The following is a 15,307-nucleotide window of genomic DNA, read 5'->3' as shown; positions in this document are numbered from 1 at the left end:
GGCTCGATCGGAGAATGTTGAACGAGATGGCGCGATCGAGAAAAAAAACAATGCCAGAGAGGCTGCCATCTGGGCCCTACATCCTTCGGCGGTGCGGATTTGCGTTGACTCGGCCGGCGAACCCGAGATTGAGATGCACCACGTCCTGCCGTCCATACGCGACGTTTTGGCCGCTTTCGCTGGGCTAGGTGGCCTCAAAACGAGAAAAAAAGTTTTAACATGCACCACGGAGGTTGACTCGGCCGGCGAACCCGAGATTTCGAGATGCACCACGTCCCGGGCCACCATACGCGACGTTTTGGCCGCTTTCGTCGGGCTAGGTGGCCTCAAAAACGAGAAAAAAAAAGTTTTAACATGCACCACGGAGGGACCAAAAATCGTCGGCCATGGTACACCAGCAACCACGGCGCGACTTCAACTTCGTCGGCCATGGCAACTTTTCTTGTAGTGTATAGAGATAGTATCATACACAAGTATCATATGCATGATACTACTACACGATACTTACCACTATGACCAGTCTCATAGCGAGTATCATGCACTACATGCATGCAAAAAGCTGATGTGGCAGATCAATTAATGATGAAAGAGATGATAGTGGTATCATAGGTAGATACCGTATCATAGCACGTAAAACTAGAAAAATTGATATCAAACAAGTCTTGTACACACTTTTGTATTGAGATTCTACAAATCATTAAATACATGTAATGTATAATAATATTGCATGATACTATGCATTGTGAAGATAGTATATACACTAGTATCATATGCATTATAATACTATATGATACTCTCTATCGTGACTAATCTTACATTCTCTCTTCTCTTCTCTCCCCTCCAATTAGACACAAATATATTATTTTAATCCTTATAGCCAGACTAGAATTTATTGTACTTGCTCTAACTGCTCCGATCAATTTTTCGATTTTTTCACAAAAATAGCTATGAACATCTTCAACAGTGCCTCCTATTAGTAAAGTGTTCAATTTGATTCCGGTGCGAGGGCGGCACGTGGACACAAACAATCGCTACCCGTTTGGGATGATCTCTGTACCCAACAATTCACCCTATCTTTTAAAAGAAAATGAAAAGTATCTACATCTAGCTATCGGTGTCCGTTGCTACCGTGCAAATTCACAATGAAAATAACTTAACTTGTAGCACAGAAAAATGGCAAAATTGCAAAAGTTCAGAAAATCAATTTCGAGTGCCACGATCAGATGCGCCGAAATTTGGTCCCGGTATGTGGTTGGACGGACAGAAAAATGGACCGTTGTCCATTTGTGGTAACCCGTTGGTTGTTGGTTTTTGTCTACGTAGACGTAATCGAATAAGATCTGTCCATTTGGGGTTCTCCGTTGAAGATGAACTAAAGATAATGTACGCAACCTTCGAAGGACATAACAAAATCTTGAGTCGGAGTACCCAATGCCCTCCCAAAAGTGTTTGGGGCGTCAGACAAAAAAGTGCGCCCAATCAAGACACATGAAGGCTATTTTGACCCGGCGCGGCCCAACAAAAAGTGTTCAACGCCCCAATGCCAACTCCGACCCACAGGGGGCGGGCTGGTCTGCCGGACAGATGCCCTAACCACGCCACGTTGGATACTAGTATGTGGGCCGGCCCAGTCACAGACACAACGGCCGGCAAACCAAATATAAAGACGCCGATCAACTTTAACTAAGACTCATTGGTTCCGCGGGCAGCGGTATGCGATGCATCTCGTCGTCGTTGCGCCTTCCCCACAATGCAATCTATGGGAATGCATCGGCGTTAATCATGCATCGTCCTTCTCGCCTGTAAATCGGATGCCTCTTCGCTTGTATCATCCACACGATCTCCCGTTTTAGAAGGAGACACAAAACCAGCAGAAAACACGAAAACCTGAACTTCGAGAGGGATTCAGAGGGAGAATTCGCTGAAGCGGATCCATCATCACCGCTGCTTGGATCATTGGAGGTCAAAGGCATCAATCTTCATCATCACCAGCATCATCATCACCACTGGTCATCTCATTGTAATCCTTAACCTTGAGTGGGATTCATATTTGTATTCAGTCGATCTTCCATTTTCATGCATAGATTGATGATGGTATTATTTTTCTCCATGTGCGAGTAGATCCATTTGTTCTTGGGGAACTGCAGAACCCCTAGCAAAATTATGAGATGAAATAAATTTTGTTGTTTGTCTAATAATTATGAAGTGTGTTAGTTCTTATCAATAATGTTGTGTGTTGTCGACCACATAATATTTGCTTAAGGGACGTTGGTAAAAATCATCATTGCATGTGAATGACGGTACGCGACGTACATGTGAAAACAATCCGCCCCCTCTGCCAACCATTTGTATACAAGGATAACAAGGACCGTTGGAGATCCTTAATTAATGTACTTGCGCGCGACATGCAATGGAATAAGGTAGTGGTAATATAAGGAATCTTGCACACACAAACATATATAAAAGACAAAATCCATATACTTCACCATACCTAAGAAAGTGGTTGATCCTCAACTTCCAAAGAATGCTTTACTCCTATTGATTCTCATTACTTTACCATCGTTCACATCATCTTGTTTACTTTATTTACTGTGTTCATAAGCCCTTTAAAATATCACTTTTATTTTACCTTGGATTTAAAGATAGTTTTACGAACTTCTAAGTGAAGGTAACAAAAGGCAATAAACTCACAATCAAGCTCCACTCGTGGATACGATACTCTTACTTATGAAAACTAGCTACACGCGATTTGTGACCTTGCAAATATCATGCTTCCGCCAACGGTATGCGTTCGAGCTTACCCTCCACGGTGATGGCCCCGTCGCTCCGCGCAAAAAGAATCATGCGGGGTACAGGCGATGGTGGGGCGTGTCGAGGCGCATTCTCAGCGCCGCCATGCGCCACATTTCCGCTGGAAGGCTCCCGCATGGATGCTCCGCCGCCATCCCCATCATGCTAGGCTCTGTGCAGGATAACCTCTCTGTCGTCGTCCTCGCGATCGTCTTCTTCCATGGCATGGTCCTCTGGATCGGCAACCAGGTCAAGCCCACTATAACAACCCAACATTTAGGACCAAACGAGGTGTAGTTTTAGGATTTTGTCCATCTGCATTCATGAATCTCAAAAGGTGTTTAAATTTCCCTTGCTTAAAGTTGAAACCCAAAGAGATCAAAGTCTCTATATGTTGATGACTATGCTTAGATCATCAGTTCAGTGGTCTTTGGGTTGGCCACTGGTCGTATCTGGGGCCCATTCCACGCTCGTCATCGCTCTCCACCTTGATGACGACGGCTCGCCGGTCCTGTCCACCAGTGACCACCACTCGGGCAACGCTGCCACAACAACCACTACGCCTCTTCCCATGGAGAGAACTGGTATGAAGGGATGGCACCCTCCTTGTCATGGCATCCCTCCTCATCATGGCATCCCTTCTCCCCACGTCCTCCCACTACACCGCGGTTGCCCACTGAACCTCGGTGGACACGTTCACACGATGCTTGACCTCCGATGGGGCCAAGCGGAAGAGCGCGACGAGAGCTCGTGGTCGTTCCTCCCAAACCACCACCTTCATGACCATGGGCTATAGGGCTTGTGTCCATCGACGTTTGTAGTGGTGAGTGGTTGTAGGGTGGGGATAGGCTTTAGCGGGAATGACGAGGCCTCACACTCCCAATAAAATAGGACCATGATGGGTCGCTGTGACGCTGACAACTAGTTATAGGGAGGTGGACAGACTGACACGCGAGGACACGGAGAACCAGATTTGGGCTAGGAATGGTTCCTCGCGGAGAGGCACACGAATAGAGAATAAAATGCTTTGCCGCCTTGGGCCACAACATATATGTACCACGATCTATTCAGACATGCGCGCACTAGGCCGCTCAAGTGGTGGTGCCCTGTAGTACAGCGAAGATCGAGACATCTTCAGGAGAACCTCCCCCCGCGTCGCTCTGCTTGGGCGGCACGAGGTAACTCGAGCGCCTCCGGCCAGGTCCTCCTCCGCCGCTGCCGTTGGCCTTGCCGCGGTGGCGGTGGCCCCAGCCTCCAAAGGCGGCTTGGGGGAGCTCGCGGTGGACGTGGAGGGTTTCGTTGCTGGCCGCGCCCAAGCGGGTGTCGGCGCGGGTGAGGCTGGCCTCGCGCCCAAGCGGGCGTTGGCGCGGTGGTGGCCCGAGGTGCAGCGGTTCCAGGCGGGGCGACGAAGCTCGGTAGGTGCGGCGCTGGCGTGCTGCTTCGCGCCTGGCTGTGCGGGTCCGATTGGGCTGGATCTGGGCCGCGCGGACCGCGTCCTTGCGCGGTGGCACGATGCTCTGCTCGGGCTGCTCTCCAGTCATGATGTGGCGGTGTTGTTTCCTTTGCTGGCCAGGGCGGCTGACAGGCCGAGCAGATGGCCAAGCGGCCTTGCTCCAATTCCGGGGACCTGGCGGCTCGGGCAGTTTGGAGGCTGCCTGGTTGAAGGCTGGAGGGAGGTGGGGTGCACAAAGGATCTTGGTGGCCAGCGGGGGTTCTAGTCATGAAGCCGTCCTTGATGTTGCGCCGGCGAGGTATGTGTGGAGAGGTCGGGTGTGACTGAGGTGTACCGGGAACTCAGGTTCCAGCGAGGTGTGCAGTTCTCCGGATGAAAATCTTGCTCGACTTCCGTCGATGCCGGTGATGATGTCACTTTTGTGTGTCGTTTGCCTTGTTGAAGGCATTACCGAGGAGATCGAACACTTCTCCCGCTCTTGGTTCTTGTCTTTGGGTGAAAACCTAAATCCATATGTCGGATTGGCGATGGTGGCATCCTCGATGTCGTTACTTCGGTGGAAGCATCATTTTGCAGACATAGTACTGATAGGAGCACCTGGGCTGTGGTCAAGTGGCTGGTCGGGCAGTATGAATGGCGAGTGTTCTTGGAGTCGAAAGGAGTCGAAAGGAGGGAGTAGCACTGGTAAACGAGATGAAAAATAATAATAGAGAGGAGAGATAAACCTAGAAAGAATTTCCCAGCGACGGAACTTGCTTTGGTTGGATTCTTCCCCCGTTTGACCGCACAGGAGCAGCCGACCCCACGTTACCAGACGCACAACCCCAAGCATCCAGAGCATCTCTTGCCGAGCCGTACATCATCCGGAGCCCAACAAGACAGGTCAATCCGCGGTCTCCGCCATGTTTTTTCACTGTGCAATTCGCTTCTCCTCCCCGAAAAAAAACCCATAGAAAATTGGACAGCTTCCATCCACTCCACTCTCACAGCTCGGCTCTGCTTCTTCTGCTCACCTCAGCTCAGCTACCCCAACTTGCTTGTCTTCTCCCCGATCCATCTCCATCTCAATAAGAGCACTCACCAGCTCGTCTGCCTTCCCCCCATCATTTGCCGTAGCCGCCCCCAATGCCGACGCCGATGTCGCCGTCCTTCGCCTGACCCTGACCTGACACGCCTCGCGCGCGCCAAGACAAACAACCCGCCCGCCGCCGCCATGGGCGCCCTCCTCCCCCTCCTGCTGCTCGCCGTCGCGGCCAATGCCGTCCTGCTGGCGACGCCGTCGCAAGCCCTGACCCAGGACGGCCTCCACCTGCTCGACGCCAAGCGCGCGCTCACCGTGCCCGACGGCGCGCTCGCGGACTGGAACCCCACCGCCGCCACGCCCTGCGCCTGGACGGGCGTCACCTGCGACGCCGCGGGCGCCGTCACCGCGCTCTCCCTCGCCAACGCCAACCTCGCCGGCCCGTTCCCGCCCTCCCTCTGCCGCATCCCGCGCCTCGCGGCCCTCGACCTCAGCGCCAACTACCTCGGCCCGGAGGTCGCCGTCGCCGGGTGCAAGGCGCTGGCGCGCCTCGACCTCTCCGTCAACTCGTTCGTCGGCCCGCTCCCCGCCGCGCTGGCCGGCCTCCCGGAGCTCCTCTACCTCAGCCTCGAGGGCAACAACTTCTCCGGGCCCATCCCGGCCTCCTTCGGCGCGTTCCCGAAACTCGAATCCCTCTCGCTCGTCAACAACCTGCTCGGCGGCGAGGTGCCGGCCTTCCTCGGCTCGGTCGCCACGCTCCGGGAGCTCAACCTCTCCTACAACCCGTTCTCACCCGGCCCGCTCCCCTCCTCTCTAGGCGGCCTCGCCGCGCTGCGCGTGCTCTGGCTCGCCGGCTGCAACCTCGTCGGCCCCATCCCGGCGTCGCTCGGCCGGCTCCGCAACCTCACCGACCTCGACCTCTCCACCAACTCCCTCACCGGGCCAATACCACCTGCCCTCACCGCCCTGACAAGCGCCGTCCAGATCGAGCTCTACAACAACTCGCTCTCCGGCGCGATCCCTTCCGGCTTCGGGAAGCTCGCGGACCTCCGGAGCATGGACCTCGCGATGAACCGCCTGGACGGCGCCATCCCGGCCGACCTCTTCGAGTCCCCGAAGCTCGAGACCCTGCACCTCTACTCCAACGCGCTCACCGGTCCCGTCCCAGACTCCGCAGCCAAGGCCGCCTCGCTCGTCGAGCTGCGGCTGTTCGCGAACCGGCTCAACGGCACCCTCCCCGCCGACCTCGGCAGGGCCACGCCGCTGGTGTGCCTCGACGTGTCCGACAACGCCATCTCCGGCGAGATCCCGCGCGGGGTGTGCGACCGCGGCGAGCTGGAGGAGCTGCTCATGCTCAACAACGCGCTCACCGGCCGCATCCCCGACGGGCTCGGCCGCTGCCACCGGCTGCGGCGCGTGCGGCTCTCCAACAACAGCCTCGACGGCGACGTGCCCGGGGCCGTCTGGGGCCTGCCGCACATCGCGCTGCTCGAGCTCAACGACAACCGCCTCACGGGCGAGATTTCCCCGGTCATCGCCGGCGCCGCCAACCTGTCCAACCTCGTCGTCTCCAACAACCGGCTCACCGGCCGCATCCCCTCGGAGATTGGGTCCGTTGCCAAGCTGTACGAGTTCTCGGCGGACGGGAACATGCTCTCCGGCCCGCTCCCTTCCTCTCTCGGCGGCCTTGCGGAGCTCGGCCGGCTCGTGCTCCACAACAACTCGCTGTCTGGCCAGCTGCTCCGGGGAATCCATTCCTGGAAGAAGCTTAGCGAGCTCAACCTTGCGGACAATGGCTTCACGGGAGCCATACCGCCGGAGCTAGGCGATCTGCCGGTGCTCAACTACCTTGATCTCTCCGGCAACCGTCTTACAGGCCAAGTGCCTGTTGAGCTGGAGAACCTGAAGCTGAACCAGTTCAATGTCTCCAACAACCAGCTCAGCGGCCAGCTCCCGCCGCAGTACGCAACCGAAGCGTACCGGGGCAGCTTCTTGGGCAATCCGGGGCTGTGCGGGGACATCGCCGGTCTGTGTTCGGATTCGCAAGGAGGGGCAAGGAACCGCTCCGGCTTCGTCTGGATGATGCGCTCGATATTCATATTCGCGGCCGTCGTTCTGGTTCTCGGCGTCGCCTGGTTCTACTGGCGGTACCGGAGCTTCAAGAAGGCGAAGCTGAGCGCCGAGCGCTCGAAATGGACGCTCACATCGTTCCACAAGGTGTCGTTCAGCGAGCATGACATCCTGGACTGCCTTGACGAGGACAACGTGATCGGTAGCGGCGCGTCCGGGAAGGTGTACAAGGCGGTGCTTGGCAACGGCGAGGTGGTCGCCGTCAAGAAGCTGTGGGGTACGGCACCGAAGAAGAAGGACGCCGCCGAGAGCAACGGCGACAACGAGGGCTCCGCGGCGGCGGCGGCCGACAGCAGCTTCGACGCGGAGGTGAGGACGCTCAGCAAGATCCGGCACAAGAACATCGTGAAGCTGCTGTGCTGCTGCACGCACGACGACTCCAAGCTGCTGGTGTACGAGTACATGCCCAACGGCAGCCTCGGCGACGTGCTGCACAGCAGCAAGGCCGGGCTGCTGGACTGGTCCACGCGGTTCAAGATCGCGCTGGACGCGGCGGAGGGGCTGTCGTACCTGCACCAGGACTGCGTCCCGGCGATCGTCCACAGGGACGTCAAGTCTAACAACATCCTCCTGGACGCGGAGTTCAGCGCCTGCGTCGCGGATTTCGGCGTCGCCAAGGTGGTGGAGACGGCTGGCCGCGCGCCCAAGTCCATGTCGGTGATCGCCGGCTCCTGTGGCTACATTGCTCCTGGTAAGACCTTGTGAATGTTTCAGAAGTTCAGTTATAGCCCTTTGATGTACTACATGTAAGTCTGATCTTGGTGTTCTCATTTGTGTAGAGTATGCATACACGCTCCGTGTGAACGAGAAGAGCGACATATACATCTTCGGCGTGGTTCTCCTGGAGCTGGTGACCGGGAAGCCCCCGGTCGACCCAGAGTTCGGCGAGAAGGACCTAGTGAAGTGGGTGTGCAGCACAATCGACCAGAAGGGAGTAGAGCATGTCCTGGACAGCAGGCTCGACATGAGCTTCAAGGAGGAGATCAGCAGGGTGCTCAACATCGGGCTCATCTGCGCGAGCTCCCTGCCGATCAACCGCCCCGCGATGCGGAGGGTGGTGAAGATGCTGCAGGAGGTGCGCGCCGAGGCGAGGCTGAAGCTTGAGCCATACTACTACGACGACACCTCTGATCAAGGGAGCAGCGTCTAAGGTAATAACCGGAACGAGTAACACGGTAGCTCCCTTCCCTCCATGGCTTGGCGGAGCTCTATACTAGGTAGTAGGAAGATCCTCTAATGGGGTGAATCTAGGGCGATGATTTTGACCATCGCCGACGCCTCCGACACCGCTTTAACTTGGATCAGTTGCTGGGTTCTTCAGTCATCTGGCGACGGAGGATGGGTGGGAGTTAGGGCATGGCCATAGGCGGTGTTCTTGGTTGTACTGCTGTCTGTGGGGGCTCGCCATTGATTCTGGTAGGGCAGATGGCTCCTCTGTCCTTGACAAAAGTATGCCAACGCCAACGGAATCCAAATGTAGGTGTGTGATTAGTGCTACCCCGCTGCTTTCGCTTTCTCTTGATGATATGAAATGTTTGCGCCATGCTGAGTACATGTGGAGTTTGGGCGCTCGACCTGTTCCAGAAACAAGGCTATTATTGGGTTCAGAAACAACGAAACGGGTTACGTTTTGAAACTTGGGCTGGACTTGAGTAGCACACAAGTCTCCATGGTGCCGTACGCATCTTCTCGGTCGATTCACCCTCTTGTTCCTAATTATAAAACGCTTTGTTAGTTTAATTTGAACTCCCAAAACGTCTACATGTCCCTTTTGTTCACTATCGGCACACTGAATGCATTGCTATGCAAATGGCAACACCGCAACACATAGGGCACATGTAGCGATTGCTAGCTTTATGAGGGTTAAGTCAGCTGCCATTCGATCAGATGAGAGGGAAATTATTTACAAGATTGCCTCCTAAGAGGCGACAAAAAACAAAAACGGCCGAAGTCCCTATTGTGACCGGTCTGATCTCTGGGGTCATCCGTGAAGGCATAAAACTAGTCATGGTGAAAAGTAATATAGAGTAGTAACATGATGCATGTTAGTACCCTATGTTACTACCTCCATAGCGGATAGTTACTTATATGTGGTACTCCCTCCATCATAGTTTACACGGCGCATCTCAAAATTCTCTGGGACTAAGGTGGAAATCGATTGGCTGTGTTATCATGGGCGCAGATGTGGAAGTAGGATCGGTAGTTATTGAGCTGCGCCTAATTACGCGAAAAATTAGCGCCAGTTAATGAGCATGCAGAGGTCCAATCATGTTCACACTTGTATGCACACAACGAAAAGGAAAAGGAAATAGATAAAAAATGCAAGCCTAATTACTCTCAAAACGTCCTAATAATTGCTTAATCAATGCCTCTGCGCCTTAAAACACTCCTATTCTGAAAATGCAGGGATTTGGAGATGCGTCGTGTAAACTGTGATGGAGGGAGTATCATGCATGTTATATTTATTAGATTATAGACTCATCTTGTCTTCAGAAGTGTGATGTTATGGTAACATAGTAGCTAATTATCACCTCACTTTTTTTTTCATTTATTATCATGTCATGTCACCAAAATATCTCAGGTGTGTGATGTTACTAGCTATGTTACTCTCACTATGAGTAGTCTAAGCTGCAACCTCGATCTCATCATGTACTACCTCCCTTTCAAGGAATAAGGCGTCCTTGTTTTACGTGATTTTTGTTTGACCAAGAATTACTTGAAATAGATAAAGATTATTCGTATGAAATTAGTATCATTAAAAAGTGCTTCTTAATACGAATCCAGCGACAATAATTACATATAATATAATCAAAATTGTGTTGCTTAATTTTTATGGTCAAAGTTCATCTTGAAATATGTGTGCGTCCTATTTTTTTGAGATAAAAAAAAATCTTGGAAAGGAGGTAAAAAGAGCAGTAGGCGGTATCATCCCTTACATGATATGGGCTGTATAAAAAAGAGAAACATGAGGGGTTTTAGAGCGATTGCTAGTGTTGAGCCCGCGACTTTGTTTAGTCTAAGCAATGTCTAAAAAAGATCTTACTAAGTTATCGAGCAACAACAATAGGATAGAATGTAAGGCATAACAGACGAGGTGTGCTCCGGAGTCAAAGATGCACACAATAAAATGGATTTTTTTTTGAAATGCCTAACCAGAGTCTCACAACAGCATGAACTAACCACCACTAACGATGACACCTAGACCTCAAGAATTGTTCTCCGAAGCGATGCCACTATGAAGGTAGTAATGCACAAACGTTACCGTATCTCCACCATAGGTAGAACATGGGTTTTCACTTGGAGAATGTCCGATTTCCATACAATGTCTAAAAACAATCTTACTAAGTCATGGACCAACAACAATAGGATGTGAACAAACCATGGGTGGTAGATTTCCTACTGACTGCAACAATCAAACTTGGTAAAAACTCAAACCCAAGAATCGTTTAGTAGTATAAAGCATTTGCTATGCGGTTCACAGTTTTCGCCAAAGCCTTAATCAACTAGCAATCGTTCCTACACCGGATTCAGGACTAAACGAACTCAAATAGAACAGGAGCTTGTATGGCGCATGATTTTACCGGTTCTGGAGACCAACTCCACCTCCAGCTTGACAGGGAGCGCGTCGACGGGTTCCACCTCGCGATCATCTTCGTTCCTGGGATGCAGTGCTTCGGCCGCCCTCCACTTGCGCTCGCGCTTCTGGTAGAGGAGCTCGACCTTGTCATCGTCGTGGTCGGCGACCCTGCTGACAACCTTGTCGAGGAGCGCTCTGTCCAGCCTAGCGATCGAGTGGCTGTGCTCTCTGTAATTCTCGACGAAATAGACATCCTCGTCAGAGATGACAATGTCCTCTTCGTCGACATCCGACAGTGGCGGTGCGAGGATGGCCTTGTTCTTCTTGCTTCTCTTCCCCATGGAATACAACGCTAAACTGACTGGCTTCCTGCCGTCGACACTGACGTCTCAAGTTTCACAGTCGAGGAAGGAGAAGGGCTAGCCGAAGACCAAGGACGGGAGGAGGTATTGGACGGCGGCGGTGACTTCACGACCAAGCTAGCGTGCGGCTGTCGGTTGAAGTTTGGGTGGCCCGATCATATCCTGGTCCGGCCCGGCCCGGCCAGGACGGTGCCTCTTCTGCCTCATACTATATGTTGGTGGCGGCGATCCGAAGAGGCGTCCGCTAAATCCTCCCCGGTCCAATCACTGATCCCTACTGTCGAATCCGCCGCCATCGTCAATGGAAGCAGAAGCTAATAGCTTCCGCCTACCGTCCGACTGGAATGACTTGATCACGGAAGAGGAATGGGCGGGGATGTCCGTGATCGAGAAGATTGAGATCATGAAGATCGTGGCTAAGGCAGAGGAAAGCCGCCGCCGCCTCCAGCTCCTCAGCGGCAATCCCCACAGTACGTAGTCTACATACATGATCTCATCCCCGACAACTCATTGCTTCTATGAACAAACGATCAAGATAATCTCTTTTTCCGACATCGTTTCTCATTGCTTAATACTCATGAATATGCAGGCATCAAGAGCCCCGTCGATTCGCAGAGTGACTCGACGGTCCAAAGGCGTCGTTTTGCCGGTGACTCCGATGGCAAGGAGGCCAAGCGGCAACGCCAGGGTGTGGAACTGAGCGGAATCGAGATGCAGTCGAGCGACAACCTCCCTCCTTAGCCCGACAAGATCTTGGTGTATGTCGATATCCTAACCTTTATTCCCTAGTCTGTCGTTTTACTTCTGCTCCTCACTTCGTTCAGTTGTTTGATTGACCCATATATCATGCCTTTTTACTACTGTATAATGTTTTGGTGAGCGTGAGACCACTGCGTTAAGAACCTATTGATACGATCCCATCACTCACGTGGTCTGTTGCTTAGTACTGAGTGGCTTTGGTTCTCTGTTTACACTATATTCGTTGAATATTTAGGGCCTGCTTGGTTTGCCCAATTCTTCTCTAGGCTCTGCTTGTTTGCTTCAAACTGTCTGCAATGTCTCTTGTAAGTAATAATTCTGTATTTGCATTGTATGTCATGTTTGATGGATTCTAGTTAAGGAGTGTTTTCCAAAAAGAAAAAAAATCATTGTTGAATTTGTTAAATTTGATAGCTTTTTTCTTAGTACATGATCAAGTAGATGCTTTGGTCTTCTCATCTGACTAATTCAAATGCAAGCTTACATTTACTTACAGTAGGAAGCTAGGAAAACGAAGGGCATATGTTCAAGTTGGAAATATATGTTTATGACTCCTGCCCCCATCACTTTAGTTTCATAATTATCCACTCCGTATTTAATCAGTTGAATCTTCAAAGTCTCGTGGATAGTCCATATTTTACGCTTTTGTGTCTTTTATTATAATATAAAGCCAGGATAATTCTGGTTGATGGTTAAACTAGAAAAAGTTGATCTTGATCGAAATAGTTTAATTTTTCCACTGCAAACCATGAGCCCTACATTATTTAAATCTGTTGCTACTCACACCCCAAGTAGCCACTTCCTTTGAACTCTTAGATACTTGATCCAATACTCTTTCCTCTTAAACCCTTCGGTCATTGTTGCTTTTGTTGCAAGTTGGGTGTTGTGTCAATGTTGCAGTTGTATGCCACACAACTTTTGCTTTATTTTCTAAAGGATAGCTGAGCCTAATCATTGTGCACTTCAAAATTGCTAAGAGAACCTTGGCACCTTTTGAGTTTATAGGGCAAGACACTAGCTTCCAAAAAAGAAATTTTACCTTAGGTGCGGTTGCAACCAAATATTTAGCTGAATTAGTTGGTTGTGGACCTATGTTGAGTGCTTTAGTTAGGTCTTGCAGCTGAGATTACTGCGAACAGAAACACAGATTGTAAGTATGAAACTTGGAAGTAGGCTATGCTTAATACTCATGTGCTGCTCCATCTGTACATTACGTGCAGCATGCACAAGGCTGTTCTGCTTCCTTGTTATTAGGCTAGCAAGCTAAAACTTCGTACTTAGTGTTGGGGCAACAAGAAGGCAGGCTGCCTAGTACCGTTGATGCTTCCACACTAAAAATGAGCCTTACAATTGATGTGGACAATGTTATTTATCCTTTCTGGGCCATTTGGGTAGCATGCCAAATCCTGAGCTCTACTGGTGTGCATCTATGTCCTTTAATGTGGTAACAATCATGTAGCATCTTGTTGATGATATTGGGTTGGATTTTAGACTATGCGCTGTGTGTTTGACATGCTGTTATCAGTTGAGTAATGAATGGCTGGAAGTTCGCTTAGATCCTTGTTAATGGTATGGCTGGAAGTTTGTTTAGATCTTTGTTAGTGGTATGACATGTAACAGTTGGTTCAATATCGCTGCCTGGAGATTAATAGTGCTGAAAGTTCAGCTCCATCAGCTTTTAATAAGTGTTTATTACTAATCTTTCAGCCTGTCCACAGTTTTTTTTTGGCATGCTAGGTGTTTCCATATTATTCCATCATGTTTTGTTATAATTATCTTTTGAAGGCTGCACACATTTAACGTTAAGCAATACACCTAGTTGTTCTTCATCTACAGTTCTCTTTTACTGATCTTCCCACCCTCCTAATTTATCCATGATAGGTTTCCAGAGGTTGGGAGTGGACAGTCAGCTATCTACTGAATATCTTGATGTTTTGGAAACTGAGTTCCAGTTATCTAATTTCAAATCAGGTGTTCAAGTCAAGTGATGAACAGTGCATGTACCTAACTTTACATGCATAACTTTGTCGGGAAATACATGAAGCACATGTAACCCAGTTGTTTAAACCTACTACACTACCATTTGAGCGTGTCGTAGGAAGGCTTTTCCTATTTTAAAATGATGTTTGGTCATTCTCTTATTAAGCTACAGTTCTGTTGATATTGTGATTATATAACTGCACTTTTCAGCAATTATCGTGAGGTGGTGTTGTCCTTTAATTATTTTCCGTGAGTTTTTACTCTACTGTCAATAGAGTAGCTTTTGTCCCTGACAGTAGCATTCTCAATCAGACCTTTTTTTACACTGAAAGCAACCTTTCTTATTGGATGATAGTTAAATCATTTACAAGCATGAAAAATTGGAAGAATCATCTAACCCGTTTGAGGATGTGATCTCTTCGCTTGCTAGCTAGTTCGTCCGCCTCGTTGGCTTCCCGTGCACAGTGGGCGCAGGTTGCTTCACAAGTTCAGCTGCAAGTAGTGCACAGTCAGTAAGCACAGCTTCTCCAAAACTCAAAGAGTAACCTCCTTGCTGCTCCATAACTCATGGAGTGACCCTCGTTGCAGCTTAATTGACATTGCAAAATAGAGTGTGGCTGATTATTAGAGGGTGGCAGAATTGTGGCAATTGCCTTGTGCAAGAATAGACCTACGAACACACACACGCACACCCTACCTCTATGAGCACCCCCAGAAGACCGAGCCGGCGGATTGGATCTTAAAATTGACGAATGAAAATTCCGCCTTTATGAGACACACTGATGTTAAATCTGGAGTTTGAACTCTGATAGGCTGGGGTACAACCACCCTCCTAACCACTCAACCTCAAATTGGTCCTCCATACCATCTTAGTTTGGTTTGGCCATGTAGATCTGGACACCTCCCTTTGAACAAATGAGGCTACCGTCCAAGATTGGGATCAAGATGGGCGTAGGAGATGGAAATGGCCGCAAAGATATATGGCCTCAATGCTCATCTTTATTTCTTCGGAAGTTTGGAAAGAGTGAACCCCTACGGTCTTCGGCTATGTGGCGCTTAGCCGGCGCAAAATTCTTGTATAATGTAATTTTAGAAGAGTACATTAATTTAAAGACCTCGGATTTGTCCTAGCATTTCTTATACAAACTTCTTAAATATTTAGGATGACAAATATGTTTTCCTTCTCTAAAAAGTAGATGCATCAACATTCTAGTTGACCATATATCATATGTCGG

General features: G+C 50.2%; 2 protein-coding genes across 2 annotated transcripts; both read left to right on the top strand.

Moving 5' to 3' along the window:
• The first annotated feature begins 5,456 nt into the window (after positions 1-5,456).
• On the top strand, positions 5,457-8,937 carry LOC124663866 (receptor-like protein kinase HSL1). Its single transcript, XM_047201517.1, has 2 exons — positions 5,457-8,085; positions 8,174-8,937. The coding sequence occupies exons 1-2, from the start codon at positions 5,457-5,459 to the stop codon at positions 8,542-8,544; spliced, it is 3,000 nt and encodes a 999-aa protein (XP_047057473.1). The 3' UTR covers positions 8,545-8,937.
• Positions 8,938-11,604: 2,667 nt separating this feature from the next.
• On the top strand, positions 11,605-14,168 carry LOC124660408. Its single transcript, XM_047198217.1, has 3 exons — positions 11,605-11,803; positions 11,923-12,091; positions 13,974-14,168. The coding sequence occupies exons 1-2, from the start codon at positions 11,635-11,637 to the stop codon at positions 12,072-12,074; spliced, it is 321 nt and encodes a 106-aa protein (XP_047054173.1). The 5' UTR covers positions 11,605-11,634; the 3' UTR covers positions 12,075-12,091; positions 13,974-14,168.
• Positions 14,169-15,307: the final 1,139 nt, after the last annotated feature.

Source organism: Lolium rigidum, chromosome 6 (genome assembly GCF_022539505.1).
Source record: "Lolium rigidum isolate FL_2022 chromosome 6, APGP_CSIRO_Lrig_0.1, whole genome shotgun sequence".
NCBI lineage: Eukaryota > Viridiplantae > Streptophyta > Magnoliopsida > Poales > Poaceae > Lolium > Lolium rigidum.
The sequence above is the reverse complement of the archived record's forward strand: the minus strand, read 5'-3'. Positions and strand labels throughout refer to the sequence as shown.

Excerpts from the sequence above, each read along its gene's own strand:
- LOC124663866 (XM_047201517.1), top strand. The coding sequence starts at position 5,457 with ATGGGCGCCCTCCTCCCCCTCCTGCTGCTCGCCGTCGCGGCCAATGCC. Across the intron at positions 8,086-8,173 it reads CTGTGGCTACATTGCTCCTG|AGTATGCATACACGCTCCGT; the intron begins GTAAGACCTTGT and ends TCATTTGTGTAG.
- LOC124660408 (XM_047198217.1), top strand. The coding sequence starts at position 11,635 with ATGGAAGCAGAAGCTAATAGCTTCCGCCTACCGTCCGACTGGAATGAC. Across the intron at positions 11,804-11,922 it reads CCTCAGCGGCAATCCCCACA|GCATCAAGAGCCCCGTCGAT; the intron begins GTACGTAGTCTA and ends ATGAATATGCAG.